The sequence below is a fragment of the Onychomys torridus genome, chromosome 18 (genome assembly GCF_903995425.1).
Source record: "Onychomys torridus chromosome 18, mOncTor1.1, whole genome shotgun sequence".
NCBI lineage: Eukaryota > Metazoa > Chordata > Mammalia > Rodentia > Cricetidae > Onychomys > Onychomys torridus.
Window position 1 is genome coordinate 3268250 of NC_050460.1, and position 23972 is coordinate 3292221.

Here is a 23972-nt window from a genome sequence, read left to right on the forward strand (position 1 = left end):
ACTCTCAGTCTGTCTTATTCTCCCCTCTCATTGTTAAACACTTTTGTACTGCTCAGACTGCCCTTGACCTCGTAAGTTTCCTGCTTCCTGACAACCTAAGGTTCTAGACCTATACCCCAATCCTTGACTTCGTTTAACATATTCTCAAAGTCATCTATCAAGCCCATACCAGTTACCTCAAACATCAAATAACTGAGGTCAACTGGGAAGGCTGTTCAGGAGATATAGTAGAAGTTATAAAAGAAATTTTCCCTTCTAATAAAAGAAATTTTCCCTTCTATATCAATTAAATGTTTGAGAAATACCAGTACACCACGAAATACAAAGTTACTCCAGTTGTTATCATCTAAGATTGTCTAACAGGAGAGCCTTTTCTGACCACATCTCTAAATCCTGCTGATCCTTTGATTAGTAATGTAATGACTTTTATCATTACTTCAATTAAAACATATATATATATATATATATATATATATATATATATATATATAAAACATTTTTATAAAATTGGAAATCTAATGAAACTTTTCTGGATTTCTGTCCTAAAAGTATGATTAAATTAAATTTAAGGTCACATAAAGAATAAGTGTTTTATAGCTATGAGTCTCCAACTGTACTTTAATTTAGTTCTTTATATTCTAGAGAATGTAACATTGGAATCAAGATTTCCAGTCCTCATGTATTCCAAACCTGAAATCAGAACTTTACAATAGATTTTAGCAATCTCCATGTAATAAACTAATCCTCACCTTTGTCTCAGTAACACCTTACTGCACAAGACCATATTTTACCTAGATGTATGAAGAAATTATTTTAAGCTTGTGGTAATTGTACATTCCATTTTATATGTATGTACATATGTATGAGTGATATACCCTGATGTTTCATTATAGAGGGGAGAAAGGCTTGAAATAAGAGTAACTTTTTCAAAATTCCTGATAGAGGAAGCAAAAAGCCAGTAGAGTTACTAATTGCCTTTTAGAGACTCGGAGTTCCCTCATTACCTGTGATTTAAGCTAAAAATGAGGTAATTACAGATACCATCAGTGTTTGTCTGCCTGATCCTGGCACCTGCAGACCTAGTGCTGCAGCCTACCATATCCCGTGCCGCATACTGTAGTCGTATGCTGACATACTAATTTATACTCTCCATATTTCTGTTGATTCCAGAGATGGTTCTTGTTCAGTTTGAATAGTACTTTTAAAATCATTCCTTTAAATGGCATTACATAGAACATGGAGATTGTGATACATTCCTTTTGCAGGTAGAAATCCTTAGTATGTTTTTCTATAAATTAGAAACATTTAAAATTGTCTTTTTCCTTTGTATGTGCTTACAAGGTGTGATCATAGAAGATAGGACAAATTTTAAAATCTCACTTTATACATTAGGAATATAAAATTGTGCATTTTAATATCAACTTTCCCTTTCTTTGTGTTTCTTGGGTTTTTATACACTCAGTGCTGCTCCTAGGTCATCTTCATTCTTCCCTTTGATTCCATTACACTCTGTTGATCGCAACCAGGTGATGGGGGTTATCTGCCTTTCCTTCACAACTCCATGACCATCTCTGAGACCTCCTATTTCATTGCACTCTGACTACACATACCAGAAACCGGAGAATCCTCTTCCATTTCCTTTTCCCATTTTCTGTAGCTTATGCTTTTTCACAGTAACTGAGAAGTTCCATTGTCATTAGAGGCTAAAAATATCTCTGCATAGAGCTGCAAAGAGTAGAGCTCTCCAGCACTACTCAGTAGTCTGTATACTCTTTCCCCTTACTACAGTCATGTGAGTCTTGTTTCCCTGCCTCACCTTTAATTTATCTTATTTTATGCTGTTTGAGTTTTTATGTCACTCCATTAGTGACATTGTTCACCTCCAGATGATATCAAAAATTCAGATAGAAATCATCATAGAAATGACACACTCTTCTTAGAATATGGATATATTCTGTAGTTTACCATAATCTAGATCACTGATTAAAATCTTCTTCTCTAAATTTAGCACATAATTATGTATCACTTCAGTTACAAAATTATTAAACAATAGATTTAGAAGACATGGTTAGAAACTGCAACAGCATACATAAGACCTCTAAACGTTCAAACAAGAAGTTATTTGCAATTGATACTTACTGGAAAGGGAAGTCCATTTTCTTGAATGGAGTGATACTAGATATATTAACCACACTCCTAGACAGTCTGATGCTTAACACTAGTTGTCCAACACAGAACTAACTCCATGTTTTCATGATGTGTTTTCTCCTCTTTTCTTTGTATGCTTTCTGTATGTGTGTGTGTGTGTGTGTGTGTGTGTGTGTGTGTGTGTGTGTGTGCGTGTGTGCGCACACATTTTGAGCTTTGGTTTTGCTTTCAGCTTTGACTTTTTTTTTTCCTTCTTTTATTTTGGTTTTTCGAGACAGGGTTTCTCTGTGTAGTTTTGCTGCCTGTCCTGGAACTCACCCTGTAGCCCAGGCTGGCCTCAAACTCACAGAGATCCTCCTGCCTCTGTCTCCCGAGTGCTGGGATTAAAGGTATGCACCACCAATATAAATATTGGAAAATACATTAAAATTTTTAATTGAAAATAGATATCTTTATAATCACTAGCTGTATTCATTCGTTGAGTATTCAGAGTAATTTCCTAGGTTAGGTGTAGTGACACACACCTTTAATTCCAGCACTCAAAAGGCAGAGGTAGGTGGATCTGAGTTTAAGGATAGCTTGATTTATATAAGGGAGTCCAGGTCAGTCAGGGCTACACAATGAGATTGCTCTGTCAAAACAAAGGAAAAGTGATTTCCATGTCAGAAACAAGAAGCAAAACAAACCATTGCAGAAGGCTATCTATGGAACTTAATCTTAAAGGGAAGTCATCAGTTACTGTTGCAAAAACCAGGCTGGTTTGTTAGTTTTGTTTGGAGTTTTTTGAGGAACAGTTGCTACACACTTGGCCAGTTCTATTTACTCACTGTAGTCTCTTTGAGGAGCAACGCCTTAATTTTAAGTACTTGTAAACACTATATCAAATTAATTCCAAGGCAGCCACTGCTAATCAGTGTTTCAGTGCCCATTGTTTTCAGGGATCTGGTGCCTGTGATGGTAGAGTACTTGCCACTTGGTGGCACTAATGCTTTTTTTCAAAGGAGTTCTTGAAGGTCTAGGTTTCTACACCCAAGGCTCAGGGAATATTCTGGATAAAAGGACCAAGATGTCTGTTGAAAGATTGTGTCTTCTGTGTATACAACAGGGAAGCTTCACCCATGAACTTGCAATGATGTGGTTGCCTGAATAACACATAAACAATGACACCACTAGTTGGTTTGCCAGGCTGAATGTAGTCTGTCACACAAAGCCCCATTCATAGGTGAAGAGCTGCAGGCCATTAAGACTCTGTAAATGTTTAAATGTACCAGGTCATTCTTCACTTTGGACATATCACATCTTCTCAGTCAAGTGTTGACAGCTTATCTTCTGCCCTTACACCAAATATTAAGAGAGGTCTGAGGAGAAAACAAGATCGTATTTCTGTCCTGCTTAATCAACAGAGATCATTTTGCTTGTGCTGTTTGGATCATGCTTTATCATTAGTTTACTTGTGAGTAGTTTAATTTTCTAAATGTTTTCTCATTTGAAAGAGGAATTAAAGACACATAAAGAAACTGACTTCTCTAGAGGTTAAAAGTTTTTTGCCTAGGTGGTGGTATTGCATGCCTTTAATCCCAGCACCCAGGAGGCAGAGGCAGGTGGATCTCTGCCCTGTATGAAAAAACAAAAACAAACAAAAAAGGTTTTTGCCTACAATATTACAATGAACTTTTTACCATTTGGTGGCATTATTGACAGTTGTTTTGCTGTTCAGATCTGCCTACTACCCTGTACTCCTGATATATAGTATAAGCAAAATTTGCTCACCACTTTTCCTTTACTTTTGTTAAATAAATTGAAAGTCTCTACAACCAAATCCTTAGTATTTCATATTATTTTCCTCCAACTTCAGGATCAGTTAACTCTATCATTTATATTTATACTTATGTAAAAAACATTGATAGTGCTGGAGAGATGGCTCAGAGGTTAAAAGCATAGACTGCCCTTCCAGAGGTCTTGAGTTGAATTCCCAGCAACCACATGGTGACTCACAACCGTCTACATGAGATCTGGTCATGCAGGCAGAACACTGTATACATAATAAATAAATAAATATTTTTTTTAAAACTTCATTTTGTTCAGCTCCTCTAGAACATCTTGCCCTTTGTAGTCTCTTTAACATCAGATAGATCAATTCTTGTAGGTAAAATTTCAGTAGCTGTGATTTGAATTATTTTATATTTGGATTTTTAATTATAATTAAACCATTTCTTCTACCCGAGAGCTTTGTTAATTTCACTATTGTTGGTTTAGAAATGTGTCTGCAAATAATATAAACTACCTTGGGGTAACACTAAGCAAGTGAAGGACATGTATGACAAGAACTTTTAAGTCTCTAAAGTAAGAAACTGAAGATGATAGAAAATGGAAAGTTCTCCCATGCTCATGGATAGGCAGGATTAACATAGTAAAAATGGAAATCTTACCAAAAGCAATCTACAGAAATGTGTCTGTCCACTACCCTAACTTCACACCCTGTTGTGTCTCTATGAATGCTAAGCACTTAGTAGGCATTGCATAAATTTTGCTTTATATCACAGTTTACTGGTCAAATACTATTCCATAGAATAGACAGAAGATTACTTTGTGGCCTTTGTGTGCCTCTGTTGTTAGAGGTTTTCTCAACTTGAAATGTTACACCTTAATTAGAACTATATGTGTGAATAGGCTTAAATGATTGCAAATAACAGAAATATTCAAATTCATTTGCCCCAGACTCCTTTGCTCTGCACCAGTCAAGGCACAGGGTCTTATTCATCATACCTAATAATTGTGCTTCATTATTTAAGGAGCACATAACTTGACCCTAAAAGCCTACTTTACTTGACAGGATGGCAGTCTAGCCAGAGACTGGAAGTCACTAACTCATACTCCTTTTTCCTATCCTGAGTTATTGATATTTTCAGGCCATGAAAGGACTTGTTTTAATTTGTTTATTGTTTGTTTGTTTGTTTTATATATTAAGTTTAGTTTGGGATTCAAAATACATTTGAAATCTGTTCTTTTTGTTCACAAGCTACAAGCTGAGACATATCTCTATAATGTGCTTCTGTATCTGATCTTTGAATATTACTAAGAACTTTATAAAAAACATAGTATGGGTGTATGTGTGGGACTCATTGGAATTGAAAAACACTTACTATTTAACCCGCTGAGTTCATTTAGTGCTGCACATGCATGTAGGCGCCTAGATTCATCCACTGGGGCATGGGTAATCTATCAGTGGCCTGTATTAGTCAAGGGTCTCTAGAGTTACAGAATTTACAAAATAAATACCCCCCCCCCCCGTGTGTGTGTGTGTGTGTGCGTGTGTATGTGTGTGTGTGTGTGTGTGTGTGTGTGTGTGAGAGAGAGAGAGAGAGAGAGAGAGAGAGAGAGAGAGAGAGAGAGAGAGAGCATATCTTCCTACCTCAAAAGATCTGGATTAACAGTGTGTGGATTTTTGCTTCAAATAAGCAAAAATTCCTCACAGATGTTCCCCCTGCTTTTGAGTTTCAGTTAGTTCCAGGTATAGTCAAGTTGACAACCAAGAATAGCCATCACACTTCTCCCCAACAACCACAGACTACCAAAGCTCCTCAGCTAGGTTTGAGTGCCTCAGGAGACCCTCCCCACTCAGTGTTGGAATTTTAAACTGAATTGATCTTTGCAGGCCTTGTGTAGGTAACCACAGCTGTTGTGAATTCATGAACTCAGCAGCCATTATGGCACTTTAAAAAAAAAGTGTGACCTGCACTGGACACTGAAATGCCTATGCCATGGCATTACTCACTAAAATATATTCCCAGTCCTTATAACATTTTCTCAAGATAGACATTATTGTGTCCTTCCCAACATACATGGAATCTGGCCCATAATGACCTTGTGTTTCTGAGGTTTCAGTAGCTTTCTGCTTTAGGATATTTTTCTTCAGAGATTGTATCTGGGATTTTGGCTTTGATACTGAATTTTACATCTTAAGTCAATTTTATTGTGGTATTATGGAATTTAAGGGTAATTTCATGAAGCTGATCTCAGTAGTCTCAACTATTGACAAATGACTCTTATTGTTTAGTTTGGTGCAAGATGCTGGGAATGTGGGTCTAATTCCTTTAGTCAACCTCAGTTAGTGGTTTGGGACAATTAATTTCCAATTCTTTCCCAGTAGAGTAGACTTACTTGTATATTAATGAGGCACAGGTGTGGGCCCCTGGTGCCTTCACGCCTGTGAGGCATATTTCAGTTGTTTGTCTACTGAGCCACAGACTACAAGGTATTCAAGCTTGCCTTTAACAGTTTTTACACTGAGACTCTAACATTTTTTGATGTTTTCTTGAAATTTCTCTGCACCTAACATTTTCACACTGATCATGTAGAAAGAAGCTATGGAGATTTCAATAGGAAACATGCACAGTTTAAAAAGGTGGTATTCTATTACATTTAACCAGCCTAGCAGAAAACAAAATAGGATTATTCAAAGAGTTATTTCATGTGAGAAGTCAGTATAACCAACAGGCTACTTCTTTCTTATGTAATTTTGGAAATAGTGTACTTTTGTTAATAGATAAATAAGTCATATATTTTTATTAAGACTCATTTTTCGTACTTATTCACTGAGCTATACTACCAGTGTCTTCAAGCAAATGGAATAGCCTCCAAAGACATTACAAATTTCAGAAGCTAGGATAATTATAGCGTTCTACATATTCATTAAATCTACAGAAGAACGTGTCCAAGAAGACAGCCATTCGTTCAGATACAGAACACCACTAAATATATGCATTTTAAAAGTTAAATATCTTAGGCTATTTAAAATTATTTTCTTGTAGCACACTCCTCTTGTAGTAGAAGGATTTTTAACAAAAGGACACCACTGATCTGGTTTCTTTCCTACAGGAAAGAATGGGAAGAACTGTTTGTAAACAACAATTACTTGGCAACAATAAGACAGAAGGGGATTAATGGGCAGCTGAGAAGCAGCAGGTTCCGCAGCATCTGCTGGAAGGTAAGGAGGAAATATTTATTTACAGTTTATGGTAGCAGTGTATGAGCATATTACCTGATGCCATGGAAGATTACCCACACAGGGATCACTGAAGTTTCTAGGATATGTAACTCTTTTTTTTTTTTTTTTTTTGCCATTTATTTTTACCTTTCATAGGACATTTACTAATAAGGTTGAACCACCTGGGCAAGTGGAGCTAGTAAATGAATCCTTTGAAATAACTCTTTCATTTCCTTTAATGGTGAACATTTCAGAGCAGAGCTATTAAATGACCTGGAGGAGGCTTTTTCAGATGTTCTGGAGTTGGGCAGGAGAGTGGGAGGCAAGCTTGAAGTTTGATCCACTGTTATTTTGTCATTCTCCTTTTGTCTTACTAAAGAGCACATGGAAAAGACTTAACATTCTTTTGTTAGAAACATAAAATGGAGGGCAACCAGGAGAGTAGAAGGAAATTGGGTCATTCTACTTCAGAGAGAAGGGTCATTGGTTACCAAAAGTGGTAATGATGATCTGCAGTCATCATTTTAATTGCTTTGAAAAATTAGCCCTTTTTGTTCTCTAAAATGAATGAATTTGGGTGTAGACGTGTTTTTTAAATGACCTCTATCAGTATTTCTAAGGCTGTCTGCATAATTTGAGATTGTAAGGTCTGTGTAAATCAAAACAATAAGATATACATGATGTATTATATAGTTCTAGATTTAATAATGAAAATACATTTTTCTTTCTTTAGAGACACACAGGAGACCTGCTGTTAGAATATTTGTATTCAAATATTAGTGCCCCACCCTCATTCTCTGTTGTTTAACTTTAAGTATATTTCGTTTACTAAAAATAAACCTAAATCTGGATTTACTTTATTAGTGTATTAACCTAAGTTAAATCAAATTTGTAATTTGAAGAATATATTTTGATAAGTTGATTGCCAGTTCTAAATTACATTCTCTGCTGTTAATCTTGCTGCCTCACTCTGTGCCCTCAGCTTTCAGCCCTCAGGCCACTGACTTGATGAAAACCTAGGGACTGCTTACCAGGTGTTTCCTGCAGTAACTTCCTGTCATTCCCAGGGAGATTAAATTTGAACTTCCGTGTGCTTTCCTCCCTTTTTAGAATAAATTTTGAAGAAAGCTTAAATCTATTTAAATCTATTTCCTGGTTTAACTTTTTAATTCTTGCTTTTAACCATTGATTATTTAGTTTTTGAATATTCTAACCATATTTTTATATATCCATGAACATATTATTGGGAATTGAAATGATTATATTGAATGAGACATGTCATGAATGGGGTCTTTCTTTAAATTTTCAAACGATCTTATTTAGCCTGGTTTTCACACTTAGTATTTTTCTTTTTTACAAAGTTTTCTATTTTTCTCCCCCCCCCCCCCAACAGCTCTTTCTTTGTGTTCTTCCTCAAGATAAAAGTCAATGGATGAGTAGAATTAAAGAACTAAGAGCATGGTATAGCAGTATTAAAGAAACAGTAAGTAAAAAGCCAATGTAACTCATGCAGTTATTTTCATGTGCTTACTTTCAAGTACTAGCCTCTGATCTTTTGATATATCTCTTTCTTTACCAGCATATCACTAATCCAAGGAAAGTTGTTGGCCAACAGGATCTGATGATCAACAATCCCCTTTCACAAGATGAAGGAGTAAAGTTCCTTTTTATTATGTTTGTTTGTTTTAAAATTATTTCATTATTTTATATGTATGTGTGTTTTGCCTGCGTGTAATGTCTGTGTACCATGTGTGTGCCCGGTGCCTTTGGAAGCCAGAGGAGCATGGTAGATCCCCTGAAATTGGGATTATGGGTGGTTATAAGCCACGATATGGGTGCTGTCATCCAAAGTTCTCTGCATTAACAGCTAGGGCTCTTAACTACTGAGGCATCTCTTGAACCCTTTCTCCATTCTTGTTCCAACCTTTTTCATTCTGAAAAACATGCTTTAATGATTTATGTCATCTGTATAGGGTAAGGATACTTTATATGAAAATCCCTATGTAAACAATTTATTCCATGCCCTGTATTTTCATTATTCGAAATACTAACTAAATCCTGATTTTGTGTATGTGTGTATATACACAACCATAGAGGCCAGAGGTGGATATGGTGTCCCGGTCTATCATTCTTTGCCTTGTTCCCTTGAGACTAGGTCTCTCACTAAAGCTCAAGCTTGCTTTCAGCTAGACTCTAGGATCCACCCGTCTCTTCTCCCCAGTGCTGGCGTTACAGCCACAGAAGGCCATGCTCAGCCTTGTACGTGGATGCTGAGGACTCAAACTCAGGTTCTCATGCTTGCGTCTCACCTACTCAGCACCTGTGGGCCCATCTCTTAAAGGTGCTACCACCTCCCAATAGCGCTAAGCCACTAAGTTTTCAACACAGCAGCCTTTGCGAGCTTTCACCATCTACACCATAGCAATTTCTCTTGAGTTATCCACTGTACTCTAAATTATTTCTTGCTTTTTAAATGTAGGAATATGCTCTATTTTTGAAAAGTGAATGCTAATTTTAGGTTGGCTGTTGTCTTCCAAAATATGTTTCATTATTATTATAAATTTATATACTTGATTTTGACTTTAAGCATGTTGACGTTAATATGAGCTGTGTTTCAACATAAAAATTGGCTACCTGTTTTCTTGGACTCTATTTTCCTTGGTGGAAAATTTACCAGAATTTGGCTAATTTAATTAAAAACATTAATCCATTAGAACATAGGAAAATAAATGGATTGTCTATTTGTTCCTGGCTAACTTTCAGTCTGAATAATTAACTGCTAATTGTAGGCTTGTGTTCCCATTCTAAGATTTTTTTATGTTCAAAATTAAATTAATTTCAGATCCTTGCCTCCAAGCCTGACCACCTTGGTTCAATCCCTGAGACATGTATGTATGTGTGTCTATGGATGGGTGTGTGTGTACTCGTATACATGCATGCATACGTGGGGAAGTGCAAGGGGTCTCATAAGAACTAAATGTAAAACAGAAGAGTGTCCCTGAGGGTAGTGGCATCAGGGTTCCAGTGGAGAGGGAAGCAGCTAAGGAACACCTTTAGAAGTGTTACAGTGCGCAGAACTGCCACTAGAAGAAAGTAACTACCTGTGCTGACTGTGGAGCATCCCTTATTGCAGTGGAGCGGAGGACAGTTCTTAACAGAGACTGTGTAACTTACCACTTGTCGCTGCTCGACACCTGTGTATTTAGCTGAGGAAAGTACTTTTCCCCATTTTATAGATATACTAGTATTTTTCTGATGCATAAACTTTGCATAAGATATTCAGTAATCTCTAGATGGTTGGTTTTGTTCTTTTTTTTTTTTTTTGAGAGAGAGCCCCACTACATGGCCTTGGCTAGACTGAAACTTGCTTGGGCTGGCCTCAAACAGATCTGCTTGCCTCTGCCTCCAGAATGAAGTGATTAAAGGTGTATGCTACCTTACCCTCTCGCTAAGTAATTTTTAGACTTTCCCCAAGTTTATATTTTGAAAATGTAAATGCCTCTTAGACTAGACAACCATAATGGAAGTGCCCTTTATCCTACAGAGATGATAAAATTTCAAAAATGCATATAGGAAGGAAGTGGAAAAAAATTGTAAGCTTGTGAATTAGACCAGATTTTAATAAAAATATTTCTGTCAGGTTTTCTATCTGAGAAATCTAAAGTGACAGCTTTGAGAAGAATAAATTCAATCATTTAAATTATTAAATTGATGTCATGAAAGTCAAGTAATGTGAGATTGTTTTAATTAGATTATTCTCATTTTTCCAGAGTCTTTGGAACAAGTTCTTCCAAGATAAAGAACTGCGATCCATGATTGAGCAAGACGTCAAAAGAACGTATGTAGAGCTGTGTTTTGTTCACTAATTCAAAATTATGTTACTTCTCTGTAATTTTAAGACAATATGAGATCCATAGAGGACCTTAGTTGACTGCAATATTCTACTTGCTTAATGCAAAGTTATTTTTTTAAAGAAATTTTGATTCTACAGATTTTTGTCTTAAAGATTTCAAAATATTCAAAATAAACTACACATCAACCAAAGATTGTTAGCTTTATCGATTTCTCATAGTTCACATTATTCAGAAAGGGGTGTGTTGTGTGATTATTTATATTGTTAATACTTACTCAGCTTATCTCTGTTTATACATTTGAATTGCCTTCCAGCCAAATTACTCTATACCCTCCTTCTTCCTGTTTACTGTGGTTATCCTTCTTGCTTTCCCTGGGTGCTACTCAGGTGTGTAATTAACCTGTTCTGTTGCTCCATTTAGCATTCATATGAAAAAGCCACTTCTTTTTGCATAGTAAATGTCCTATCACTATTACAAATCAGATCTCATCTTTCTGCACTATCTGCTGTGAAGTACTTGGGATTTGCCTCAGAGATGGAGTGTGAGTTCTAGGTAATGCATGTTACAGCTATGGTCAAATTACCCTGAATATCCTCTATATTGGTGTCCTTTTCTGTAAATGCAGATAATAGTAGTTACCTCACAAAGTTTTTATGGCTTAATTGCTTAAGATTGATTATCCCTTGACAGAATTTCTTGGGAGCAGAGTGTCATTTTGACTGTCCGTGTAGACTTTGCCAGTTAGTAATCCTTAACTCAAACATTCCAAAATCTAAATGTTTCAAAATTCAAAACTTTTTGAATATTAATTCAATACCCTCAAAATTTTGGATTTTGGATTTTTAATTTAGGGATGCTCAGCCTGCATGCAAAGTAAAGTAGTGATTTAGATAGCTTTGTGTTTCAGCTGTTATACAATGTTAGTAAATTTCACCATTGTAACTGCACTTACTTTGAAACCACAGGAGAGTGCATTAGAAATATGTAACATTCTGCAGCTTTTCCAGTGTGTTCCATTGTAATTCTGTCTATAACGTCAGGCCTCTAGCTTACTGACATTTAAATCTTTCTTGTATGTCCCGAAACACTGAAGAATCTGTGAACTTGAACTACTGCCGTATTACCTGCACTATTCAACAGATGGAATTCTCTGCTTTAAAAACGACAGTAATTCAGAAGAACCAGTTGAGAGATCAGCTAAACTGCAGCTAATATGTGAAGTGGGACTCGTTGTCATTATCTTTCCTCTCCCAGTTAGTTCAGGAGTCACCCATTTTTTAAAATAAGCTCTTCTTAGAGGGCAGTGGTTGGTCTCTGTAGTGCCAGTTTACAGAGACTAAAACACCTTTGTGTTCGCACATATGAGGCCCATAGAAACACAGATTCTTTTGAAATACAGGGTTAGGGCTACCATTGAAGAACTTTGTTAGTCAGTGTCTGAAAACAGACTTCACGGTAATAAGACATAGAATTACATGCTACTATCCAGATAGTAGCACTGTTTGGTTTGGGGTTTTGTTGTTGTTTGGGGGTTTTATTCATTTGTTTGTTTTCAAAACAGGGGTTCTCTGTAGCTTTGGAGCCTGTTCTGCAGTATTTGTGTTTTAAAAGTGTCAAAACTATTACATCTCAGAGGAAGGATTTTAATTCATCTTTCTGTAAATATTAAATGGAAGTGGAGAAGTCATGACACTGGTCTAGAACCACACACCATAGTAGTCCAGAGTGGTCAAAAAAAATAAAATGACAGGAGTATACATTGTTATAAGCAACCCAAGTAAGACCTCGTTCATCATTTTGCTTACTTAGCTCAACTATTTCTCCCTGGCTATGTAAGAAACTGTTAGATCTAAAAACTGTTTTTTGTTTGTTTGTTTTTTAACTGTTCTGTTTTTTGTTTTGTGTTCTGAGTTTTTTTTCCCTCAAAAATATATGTATAAAAATACATATAGAGTTAATTTTTCTCTTTTTTTTCTACTAGTATATTTGAAGGCAATTACAAGATTCAAGGTAGGTGTCTGGGAGAGCCTATAGTTCAGAGTGTAGCTGGGGGTCAGGTTGATCCATCTCTAGCTTTCCTTGAAGTCTCTTTCTATAAAGGAACAACTTTGAAAATTTCACAGTCCTTCAATCCTAATACTACAGAGACTGAGACAGGGAGATTTATGGGAAATCCAGACCAGCCTAGTTCATCTATCTCAAATAAAACAAAACAAAATCTGAAGAACAAGAAAAAAAAAATTGCAGAAGACTTAGTATTGAAGGTAGGGTAACTAGTTTTACTTTAAAGCCACTAAATTGCAAAATCATCAAAGTCTAACAGCTTGAATATTATTACCACTTTGCATCTGGTGGTGGTAGTGGATAGCTGGTTTTGAAACAAGGCTCTAGTTGCCCTTGAGTTTCCTACAAAGCCAAGGATGAGCTGAAACTCATAACCTTCTTGCCTTTACCTCCCAAGTGCTGCCATTAAAGGCATGGACCACCATCCCTGGCTCCCAGTGATCTAAATGGTCTCCATCAATTTTCAATTGAATCTATAAAACTACAAGTAATACAATGGGAGAAAAAAATTCAGCCCAGAGATGTTTATCCTTTTTTAAGTTGTTACTTAAGAATTTAGGGTTTTGAAACATATGTTGTGTCCTTTGTGGCAGGGCATTGGTGGATATGAGAGGTATGTGATCACAGGGTTTATTTTTCCTGTGCTGAAGGGAAGAATACTATGCACACTTATGAACCGGGCAGCGCTATCAGGGTGAGAACAGCCCTGGAGAGTAGAGTAGAACAGTGAGTAGGTACTGAGATGTGGAGAACAGTCCCTCATGACCACTCTTGGAGCTCTCACAGAGCAGTACTTCAGGCGGTGGGGATGCCTGTTCAAACCCCCTGAAAATGATGAGTGTTGAGAGAAACCCAGTGAGGTTCTGTATGACTAGAACGAAGTAATTTAATGATAGAGATCTAAAACATAGGAAATCCTATATAAACCGTGCTTAAAACATAGTAAGATGTTTGGATTCGTTTCCATTTGTAATGGGCAGCTATTGGAAGATAATTCGAGTCTTCAGAAGTAAAGGATGGTAATGACTTAAACTGCCCGTGCAGTATTAAAGATGGGAGCAGATAGACTGAGGACACAGAGACTTGGGTTACTATCTGTGTTTTCTTACTCACTAGTACCGTTTAATTGTTACTGCTCTGCTTGAAGTTTTAACCTCCTGTCTATAGCTGTTGTTTAATTGTCCTCATTGGATATGTTTGATATCTTTTCTATTCCAGTTCATTCCATATGCTCAGTCCAATCACTATTCTCAAAGCAAATTTATAATCCTACTGCTTTATAATCTAAAACCTGGGACTGTCTGTGGCCACAGAAAAATAGATTTGCCCAGTTTCTCTAATGCATATATAATTCCCTTTCACAGTGTTATTTCCTGTCATTATTCCAAGAACAGGTTGTGCCTAGCATTCTACTTACCCACTACTTGATGTCTGCTACTCACTATATCCATGGCACATTTCATGGGCTTTCCCTTCGGATTTTTTAAGTGCCTATTTTGCATTTTGTTGAATTTTCCTTTAAGTTTTGTATGATATTTAACTTTGGTTTTACATTTATTTAGTCTCTCTCATATGCATTCACAACATTTTTATTAATCTCCAAGGTTCTCAGACACGGTAGATACCAGAATAACTATGATATGTGATATGTACCCAGTAAGAAGTTCAAGTCTAAGGGGAAAGCAGAAAAAAAGAAATCAGAAGGAGAAGAGGTGTGTTCAAGACCTCTGCTGTTAGTCTAGTCTACTTCTCATCTTGTGGCTAGACCCAGAGAGAGCTAAGAAAATCCATTTTTGTTTTGTTGGTGGTTTTTGACTTAGGATGTTTTTTGTCTCAAGACACATTGCCAAATTGACCCCCAATAAAAGGCCAGTGATGCTGATAATCAATGGCAATCAGTGTTGCTTAGCTCTCACTCTACTTCTCAACATCTTTCCAATCTTACAAGACATAAGCACATTAAAACATTCCTGAGTTTAAATAAGATCATTTAATTGTTGGATTCATTTGATCTGGATATTCACTGTGTTAAATAGTTTCCTGTTAAGTTATTTTAATATCTATTTTAAGCTATTACTCAGTTTTTTACTTCGAGGTTTATATTCATTTCAAATTAATTGTTCCTTATCTCAGGCTAATGAAGTTGTAACTATCCCGATTTTTATTACAGAAACAAAGCCCTGATACAAGGTAAATCAAGGAATGTCCAGTCTCTAGAATTTCTAATTTAGAATTTGAATTGGTCTGAAAAAAAAAATTGCCACATTTTAATCAAAAGCTCCAATGTTAGCAAATTTAAATTGTAACATTATTTAAAATAACTGAGTTCAGGATGCAATAGCATTTTCATACTGGATGCCAAAGAAGTATGTTATTTGGTCTATCAAGGTCTATTCTAAAAATACACAATATCTATAATACCATTTGCAGATTAACATACTACAAGCTTTGCCAAATAGTCTTATCTTTTCGTTAGATATATTCTGTCTCCTAAAGTAGATGATTAAAGTTCTTTGAGTTAGTGTTTTTCTTTTTAACTTCAGCCATATTTAAAATTTGCCTATTTGCCTGTAAGATTTGCTGGTCATTATTTTTAATTTTTGGTCTTTTTTATTCTCAGTAATTACTAACATTTCAGATAGTTCTATTTCCTATGTTAGTCTACATGATTCAGTTAGTCATTTTTCACTTTTTTTGAAAGATGGAATATTTTTATTTTAGCGCTTGCTCTTTTTTATAATTTACATATAGGCCAAATAAAATATTATATCCTCACTTAAAAAAATATCATTTACCATTTTGAAGATTAATTAATGATTGCAAAATTCTCTTTTAAACTGTAGATATGTACTAGTCACTTGGTTAGAAACCATGTATCAGTAACTAAAGTAATTTTGAAGAAAATTTTAAAATTAAGTCTCATTTACATTAATTGCATATGAGTCTTAACAGCTATTGGACAGACCTATGTAGACTGTTTCTAACTTTGCAGAAGGTTCTGTTGAACAGTACTATATAGATTGCTGTTTCATTGTGCAGTATAGTATACAAATATGCTGGATATATAAGTAGCATATGCTGATATTTGCATTGTTTTCTCTTCCCTTGAGAAATCTCCAATTTTTATAATATATAAGACTTAACATAAGTTTTGGTCATTGTGATATGCTGATAGCAAGTAGACCATTGTTGACAAATCCTGATATATTAGTGCTATGCTTTACATAACTAACTTAATTAATTATTATTCTTTTAAATGTGAAGTCTGCCTTTGCCTTCACTCCCTTTTCTGCAGAAGTATTCCCAGAATGTCCTAACTGTTGGAATATTTTACACAGTTTCCTTAGAATCTATTTTTTATTTAAATTAAAAACAAATTCCTCTGGGGAAAGGGGGATTTTACAAGCAATTTCAAAGCAGAATTGATTTTGGTGTGTGTTAATGCAGACAATCTGCCCAGTGTTAAAATGTTACAAGGGAAAAAAATACAAGCTGCCGTATTCATGTGATCACACCAAAATAGCAGCTTGTATTTATATTTGCAGTCTCCTTGAGGTGGACTGCAGGCACACATGAATGAAGAGATGTGCTTTGTGTTGTGATTTGATTTAACTCAGACAAAGTACACGCTTGTGCATTCACGACCAGCCCTCACATATGCACTTGTTCACAGCCGAGAACGTGAAAACTACAACACAAGCCGCTCTCCACGAGTTGACGGCAACCTGTGTGTGTGTTTTTCAATATTAAAAGGGGAGAAAACAGATTTTCAGGAATAGAAAAAAAAAAAACAACAAAAAAAACAGTTCCTCTGTCCAATGGCCCACAATTCTTCTCATTTCACATTTAAGGTAGAAACAAAATAATAATTATTATTGCATACATAATTTAGAAGTATGTATTTTCCCATACTGCTGTTGTTTTTGTTCCTCTATTGAAAATAGATGTTCTTTTCCTCAGATAATATTTCCTGATTACAGTTTCCCCTCCCTCTGCTCCTAGCTGTTCCTCCCACCCAGATCCAACCCTTCCTGTCTCTCGTTAGAAAATAACCAGTTTTATAAGAACAATAATAAAATAAATAAAATAAAAACTAACACATTGAAATTGAACAAAACTAACAGAAGGAATAGAGCCCAGAAGAAGGCACAAGAAACAGAGACCCACTTGTTCACACATAAATCACATAAAAACAGTGAACTTGGAAGCCCTGTGCATGCTGCCTCAGTCTCTTTGAGTCTATATGAGCTTTGATGTTGTTGATCTATTTTTTTCTTGGTGTCTGCCTTCCCCTGTAGTTCTTAATGAATTTCCAACTCTCTTCAGAAGGGCTCCCTGATTCCCGAGGGAAGGGATTTGATAGAGACATTCCATTTGGGGCTGAGTGTTACAAAGTGTCCTATTCTCTGCTTAATGTCTGGCTGTGGCTCTCTGTATTTGTTCTCATCTTCTGTAGGGGAGCAAGGCACTGACCTGAGTACAATAGAATGTCATTAGGAGTCCTTTCACTGCTCTGTTTTCTTTTGAACAGTAGTATCTGGTTTTGTCTGAGGTCCCTTGTTGTTGTTTGGTTTGGCTCTTTCCCTCATTAGAGGGACCCACCACCCAGCTCCCAAGTAAATCACACATGGAGGCTTATTCCTAATTATGAATGACTGGCCTTAGTTTGGCTTGGTTCTTGCTGGCTTTTCTTAACTTTAAATTAACCTTTTGTCTCTCGGTTTTCCTGTTCTCTTAATTCTGTAAATCTCACTCTTACTCCATGGCTTACCGTGTAGCTGGGTGGCTGGCCCCTGGTGTCCTCCCCTTTCTCTGGCTACTTCTTTCTTTATTTCTTCATCTCTTTTCTTCCTCTTCATCCCAGAATTCTCCTATATATTCTCTCTGCCTACCAGCCCAGGCTATCTCTCTCTCCTGCCTTGCTATTGGCCATTCAGTTCTATATTAGACCATGAGGTGTTTCAGGCAGGTAAAGTAACACAGGTTTACAGAGTTAAACAAATGCTACATAAACAAAAGTAACACTTTTTTTGTATTGAAATAATGCAATACAATATTAGTATTGAAATAGTACAATAATAGTATTTGAATAATATTCTATAACAGTCCCTAGGCTAATCTCAGGGCAATTTGGGGTATGGAATCCTTCTCATGGAGTGGGCCTTCTGTTAAATCAGATATTGGTTGGTTACTCCAACAGGCTTTGTGCCACCATTACACTAGCATATCTTGCAGGCAGATCACCATTGTCAGTCAAAGAGTTTATCTGGCTTGGTGTTTACACTTCTCTTTTCTCAGCATACAGAATACCCTCCTGTACCAAAGACAGTAGAATGGAGTTGTGAAGGCTCCAGCAGGCACCAGCTAGACTTCTCCATGTTTAATGAATTGTTTAGGTGTTTTCTTCACCAATGTGGCCTTGCTGTCAATTTGTTGACAGTAGTCTCCTGTCTTAGCAACAGCCTAGGTTATTTGTGCGATTCCTTTGGAACCCCTTTGGCCAACAACCCAATGCCAGTACTGGAAGCTTCATTTGATGATGAGATGTTCATTTGGTACTCTGTATCCTCATTATTTGGCAATTTCATTTAAATCAAATTCATTCATTTTGTATTAGATTTCCATAGTACCTCTCAAATGGATCTTCATTTTAGCTGTCTTTCCCTGTCCCCGCCTTCTCTCCCCTACCACACTTGATTCTCCCATTCCAGAACTCCCACACATCCATAACTATCTGTTTTATTTCCCTTTCCTTAAGGAGGGCTCTCTATCTACCCTAGTTCCTTACACTCTGTACCTAACCTTTGGGGTTCTACGGCTTGTAACTTGGTTATCATTGACTCAATAGCTAATAGCTACATAAAAGCAAATACATACAACGTTTGTCTTTTGGGGTCTAGGATACCTCACTCAGGATGATTTTTCTTTTCCTAGTTCTATCTATTTACCTGCCAATTTCATATTTTTTTATGGATAAGTAAGACTTCATTGTGTAAATATTCTTCATTTTCGAAATCCATTCTGCTGAGAAACAGCTAGGTTGTTTCCAATTTCTGGCTATTATGAATAGAGCAGCAGTGAACATACTTGAGCAAGTGTCTCTATGGTAGGATGAAGCATCCTCTGGGTATATGCCCAAGAGTGGTGTAACTGGATTTTGAGGTAGATTGATTCCCATCTTCCTGAGGAACCACCACACTGATTTCCATAGTGGCTGTACAAGTTTGCAAACCCAGCAGCAATGGGTGAGTGTTTCCCTTACTCCACATCCTTGCCAACATGAGCTGTCACTTTAATTAATTTTAACCATTTTGATATGTGTAAGATTACATCTCAAAGTAGTTTTGATTCTTGTTTCCCTAAGGATGTTGAACATTTTAGCTAAGGATGTTTAGTTAAGGATGTTGAACATTTCTTTAAATGTTTCACAGCCATTTGAGTTTCCTCTGAAGAATTCTCTGTTTAGGTCTGTCTTTACCTCACTTTTTAAATTGGGATATCTATTTTCTTGATATCTTGTTTTTTGAGTTCTTTATACATTTTAGATGTTAGCCCTCTGTCGGATGTATAGTTGGTAAAGATCTTTTCCCATTCTGTGGGCTATAGCTGTATTTGAAAGACTTTGTACTTTGTCGTGCAGAAGCTTCCGGAGATCCTATTTGCTAATTGTTGATTTTAATGTTCCTGTGCTACAGGTGTTTTGTCCTGAGAGTTTTCCTGTGCTAATGAATTGAAACCTATTCCCTACTTTCTCTTCTATCCAGTTCAGCATATCTGGTTTTATGTTGAGGTCTTTGATCCATTTGGAGTTGAGTTTTGTGCAGGGTGATAAATATGGATCTATTTGAATCTTATATATGTAGACATGCGGTTTGGCCAGTACCATATATTGAAGATGCTGTCTTTATCCCAGTGTGTATTTCTGTCTGGATTCTTTATAAGAAAAAGTCAGATGTCCATGGTTGTATGTACTTACATCTGGGTCTTCAATTTGATTCCATTGTCTGCCAGTACATGCTGTTTTTATTACTACAGCTGTCCCACAACTTGAAGTAAGGATTGTGATACCTTCATCTGTTCTTTCATAATTCAGGATTGTTTTTCACTATCCTGGGATTTTTGTGTTTCTATATGAAGCTGAAAATTACTCTTTCAAGATCTGTGAAGAATTGTGTTGGAATTTTTATGGAGATCACATTAGATTTGTAAATTGCTTTTGTTAGAATGATTTTTACTGTATTAATCCTACCAAGAGAATGGGAATTGTTCCATTTCCTGATATCTTCATTTTCTTTCTTCAGTGTTTTAAAGTTTTTCTCATAGAAACCTTTCACTTGGTCAGAGTTATCCTAAGGTAGTTTACATTATTTGATTTTTTTGTGAAAGGTGTTGTTTCACTGATTTCTTTCTTAGCCCATTTGTCATTTGTATAGAGGAGGGCTACTAATTTTTTTTTGAGTTAATTTGGTATCCAGATACTTTACTGAAAGTGGTCATCAGCTGTCTGAGTTTCTCAGTGGAATTTTTAGGTTCACTTATGTGTATTATCATATCATTCACTAATGAAGATACTCTACTTTTTCCTTTCCAATTACCTTTAGTTGTCCTCTTGCTCTAGTTAGGATTGTGAGTACGAGGGCTGGAGAGATGCCTCAGCAGTGAAGAGCACTTGTAGCAGAGGAGACCCCAGTTCAATTCCCAGCACCCACATGGCAATTCCCATGGTAACTCCAGTTCCAGGGATCTGACCCCTTTACACAGACTATGTATATAGGCAAAACACCAATGCACATAAAGTAAGAATAAATAAATCATTTAAAAAGGATTTCAAGACTATATTGAATAAGTATGGAGAGAGTGAACAACTTTGTCTTATTCCTGACTTTAGAATTCCTTATGTTTCTCTCCATTTAAATTGATGCTGGCTATGGGCTTGCCGTAAACTGCCTTTATCATTTTTAGATGTGTCCCCTCAATTCCTAATCTCTCTGTAACTATTACCATGAAAGGATGTTGGATTTTGTCAAAGGTCTTTTCTACATCTAATGAGATGACCATTTTTTTTTTCCTTTCAGTTTGTTTATTTGGTGGATTCCATTTATTAATTTACATATGTTAAACCATTCCTGCATCTCTGGGATGAAGCCTCCTTCGTAGTCTCTCAATGTAACAGGTTTTCTAAAACATCCAAGCAGATCTGGACTTGAAGCTACTTTGGGGCATCATCAGGAATCACGATTTAAATTTCTCTTAAAAATGCTTTCTTCAGTTTAAACTGAAATGAAGTCTGTATTTCTAATTTTGACACAGTATTACATACAGAATGTGTACATATGTCTTCCCACATGTCCTCCTCCCCCTGCCCCTAATTTTTCACTTTTATGGTTTTATTGGAAAGACATTTGGAGGATAGATGACAGCAGGGTAGAAGGTTCAGTCTGTGACTCACAGCTCAGTAGAATGAGAAAGAAGTGGACATGAAAACCTTTATTTTCTAACAGCAACAGTGCCACCTCCTCAGTTCCCCGCTCACCTGACTTTCCCAGCTTTCTTCCTGCCATTCCACACCTTCGCTTGCCTTCTCCACTGCCCATCAAGCCCATCACATCTCTTGTTGGTCTGTTGGTCATTTTTCTCCCCGTGTTATTGTCATCATAACAACCTTACTTTCACTTCTTTGACTTTAAAACATCAGAACTCACTTCTTGTTTAAGGCATGCATTTTTATTTGGTCTTTTTTTTCCCCCCAGAGCTGAGGACCAAACCCAGGGCCTTGTGCTTGCTAGGCAAGAGCTCTACCACTGAGCTAAATCCCCAACCCCATGGCATGCATTTTTAATTTTCAAAACGAATTGAAGACAACAGAACTCTACTCAGTCTTTTCTTCTGTTCCATCTTCCCACCCTAGACTCATTTCATAGGCTTAAATTTTCTTTATGTGGGGTTGTTTACTTGTAAGTGATTTTTCTTTTAGCAATTTCTTTTTGGTAAATTACTGTGACCCACACCTGTTGTGAAAGTTTGAAAATACTAATAAAGACTGCTTTTTCTTCTTCTATTTATTGTAAATTACCATTTCAAATTATGAACAAACTTACATTTGTGCTCCCAGTTTTTTGGTTTTTTTGTTTTGTTTTGTTTTGTTTTGTTTTAGCTCAAAATTTTTAGGTATCTTCGTAGTCCTTCATAGTGGGCATATGTGTCAGATCCCTTGAGCACTTCTTCAGTTTAAGAAACATTTATTGAATATTTTCAGTGCATAAAGCACATATAAAACAAATTGGACAGAAAAATGAATCTGCATATTGCAGCTTATTTAGAAAGTGGTGACTATTAAAATCTGTATTTTTAGTTCAGTGTTATTCAACTCGAAGTATTGACATTTTAGACCAAGTAATTGTGAGAGGCAACAGCTTGGCCCTGTAGGCTACCTGGTAAAGCACTGTGAGGCACACTTCTTAACCCTTTTCAGGAGCTCCCCCACATTGAAGAATTTCTGTAGTTTTATTTAAGCTCTTACAAAAGGGTTTCACAGTCATGCTTCTGGTTTCTCTTTAATCTTTATTTTCTGTCTGCGTCCTAGATTTTATTTTGCCAAGAAACAGTGCCATAATGTTAACATGGTTTGCTGATTGTAGAGGCTGACAATAAGAAGCTTTTTAAAGTCAACAGCTTCTGCACAAGTATGCTTCCCAGTTCTTCCTTTTGCTTTATCTTTGTTCATTCTATCCTAGATAAGGAGAGCCAGGAGATTACTCCTTCAGTACTGTGCCTGGATTCTTCTCCACAGTGTCACGTAGCTTATTAGATGTGTTTTCTGTTTCAGTGGGACCAGAGGCTCCAGTGGTGTCAGAAACATTCTGGCTTCTAACTCTGAAGAGTCTTCAACAAACATTGTTTTAAACAGCATCTTACTTTCAGTCCTGGAGACTTTTGCTCATCACCTTTTTTGTTTGTTTGTTTTGTAACTAGACTACATCAATTCTCCCTTCCCTTTCCTCCCTTCAAAGCCTCCTTCCTATACACTCTTCTCCACCCTCCCTCAAATTCATGTCTTCTAATGCATGTTCTTTCATCCCATGTTCCAGTGTTCTTCATAAACTAAACCTCAGAAAGGTATTATAGTTATTTTGGTGGTTAACAGTATACTAGGGAGTTTTCATCAGCTCATTTCAGGTTTGAACGAGTGCTTATTTTGATTTCCTATTTTTGAAATATGGATATAATGTCAGTTATTTTTCCTTCAAGTCATTCTGTGCTTCTTTGTCCTGCTTCGTGACTATAAACCCTTACCAGGGGCTTTATTTTTTCCCTTAGGGCATCTTACTGAATACCTACATCTTCACTAACTCATCTGGGCCCAATGTGTTGTCTGTTTTAATACTTCTAATTACCTAATTATGTACTACAATTCGGGGACAAAGCCCTTCATCGTTTCACTCTATTCTTAACCCTTTTCTTGCTTAGGAAGTATTTTTTTTTTGTCTTTGTTCTATGAAAACTATTGAGTTAAATCTAAATATTTGTCTATAGTGAAGTCTTTTGAATTGAAAGAAATACTTTGAATTCATTATGGTTTTTATTTTAAATTAACTTTTGGTAATCATGTATTTAGAAACCTTTTGCTTTTGCCAATTTTTTTTTTTTTTTTTTTGATGATGCACATTCATTTGTTTGATTATCTCTGTGAGTTCAAGCCTGGTCTACAGAGTGAATTCTAGGACAGGCTCCAAAGCTACACAGAAAAATCCTGTCTCAAAAAAAAAAAAAAAAAAGAATTTGAGTACTGGATACTGATACTAGAGAGATGATTTAGCAGTAAGACCACTAGCTGCTGCTCTTCTAGAGGATATGAGTTTTCAATTCCCAGCACGCATAATCAGATTCCTCACAGCTGCCTGTAACTCCAGCTCCAGGTG

General features: G+C 36.3%; 1 protein-coding gene across 2 annotated transcripts in view; it reads left to right on the plus strand.

The window, feature by feature from the left end:
• The window catches only part of Tbc1d5 (TBC1 domain family member 5), a 292901-nt gene that overhangs the window by 83241 nt on the left and 185688 nt on the right, over positions 1-23972 (plus strand). For both annotated transcript variants that reach the window (XM_036167803.1, XM_036167804.1), the window contains 4 exons: positions 7027-7135; positions 8529-8618; positions 8715-8789; positions 10906-10973. In XM_036167803.1, the coding sequence (XP_036023696.1) occupies positions 7027-7135; positions 8529-8618; positions 8715-8789; positions 10906-10973 (342 nt within the window). The remainder of the gene's footprint in view (positions 1-7026; positions 7136-8528; positions 8619-8714; positions 8790-10905; positions 10974-23972) is intronic.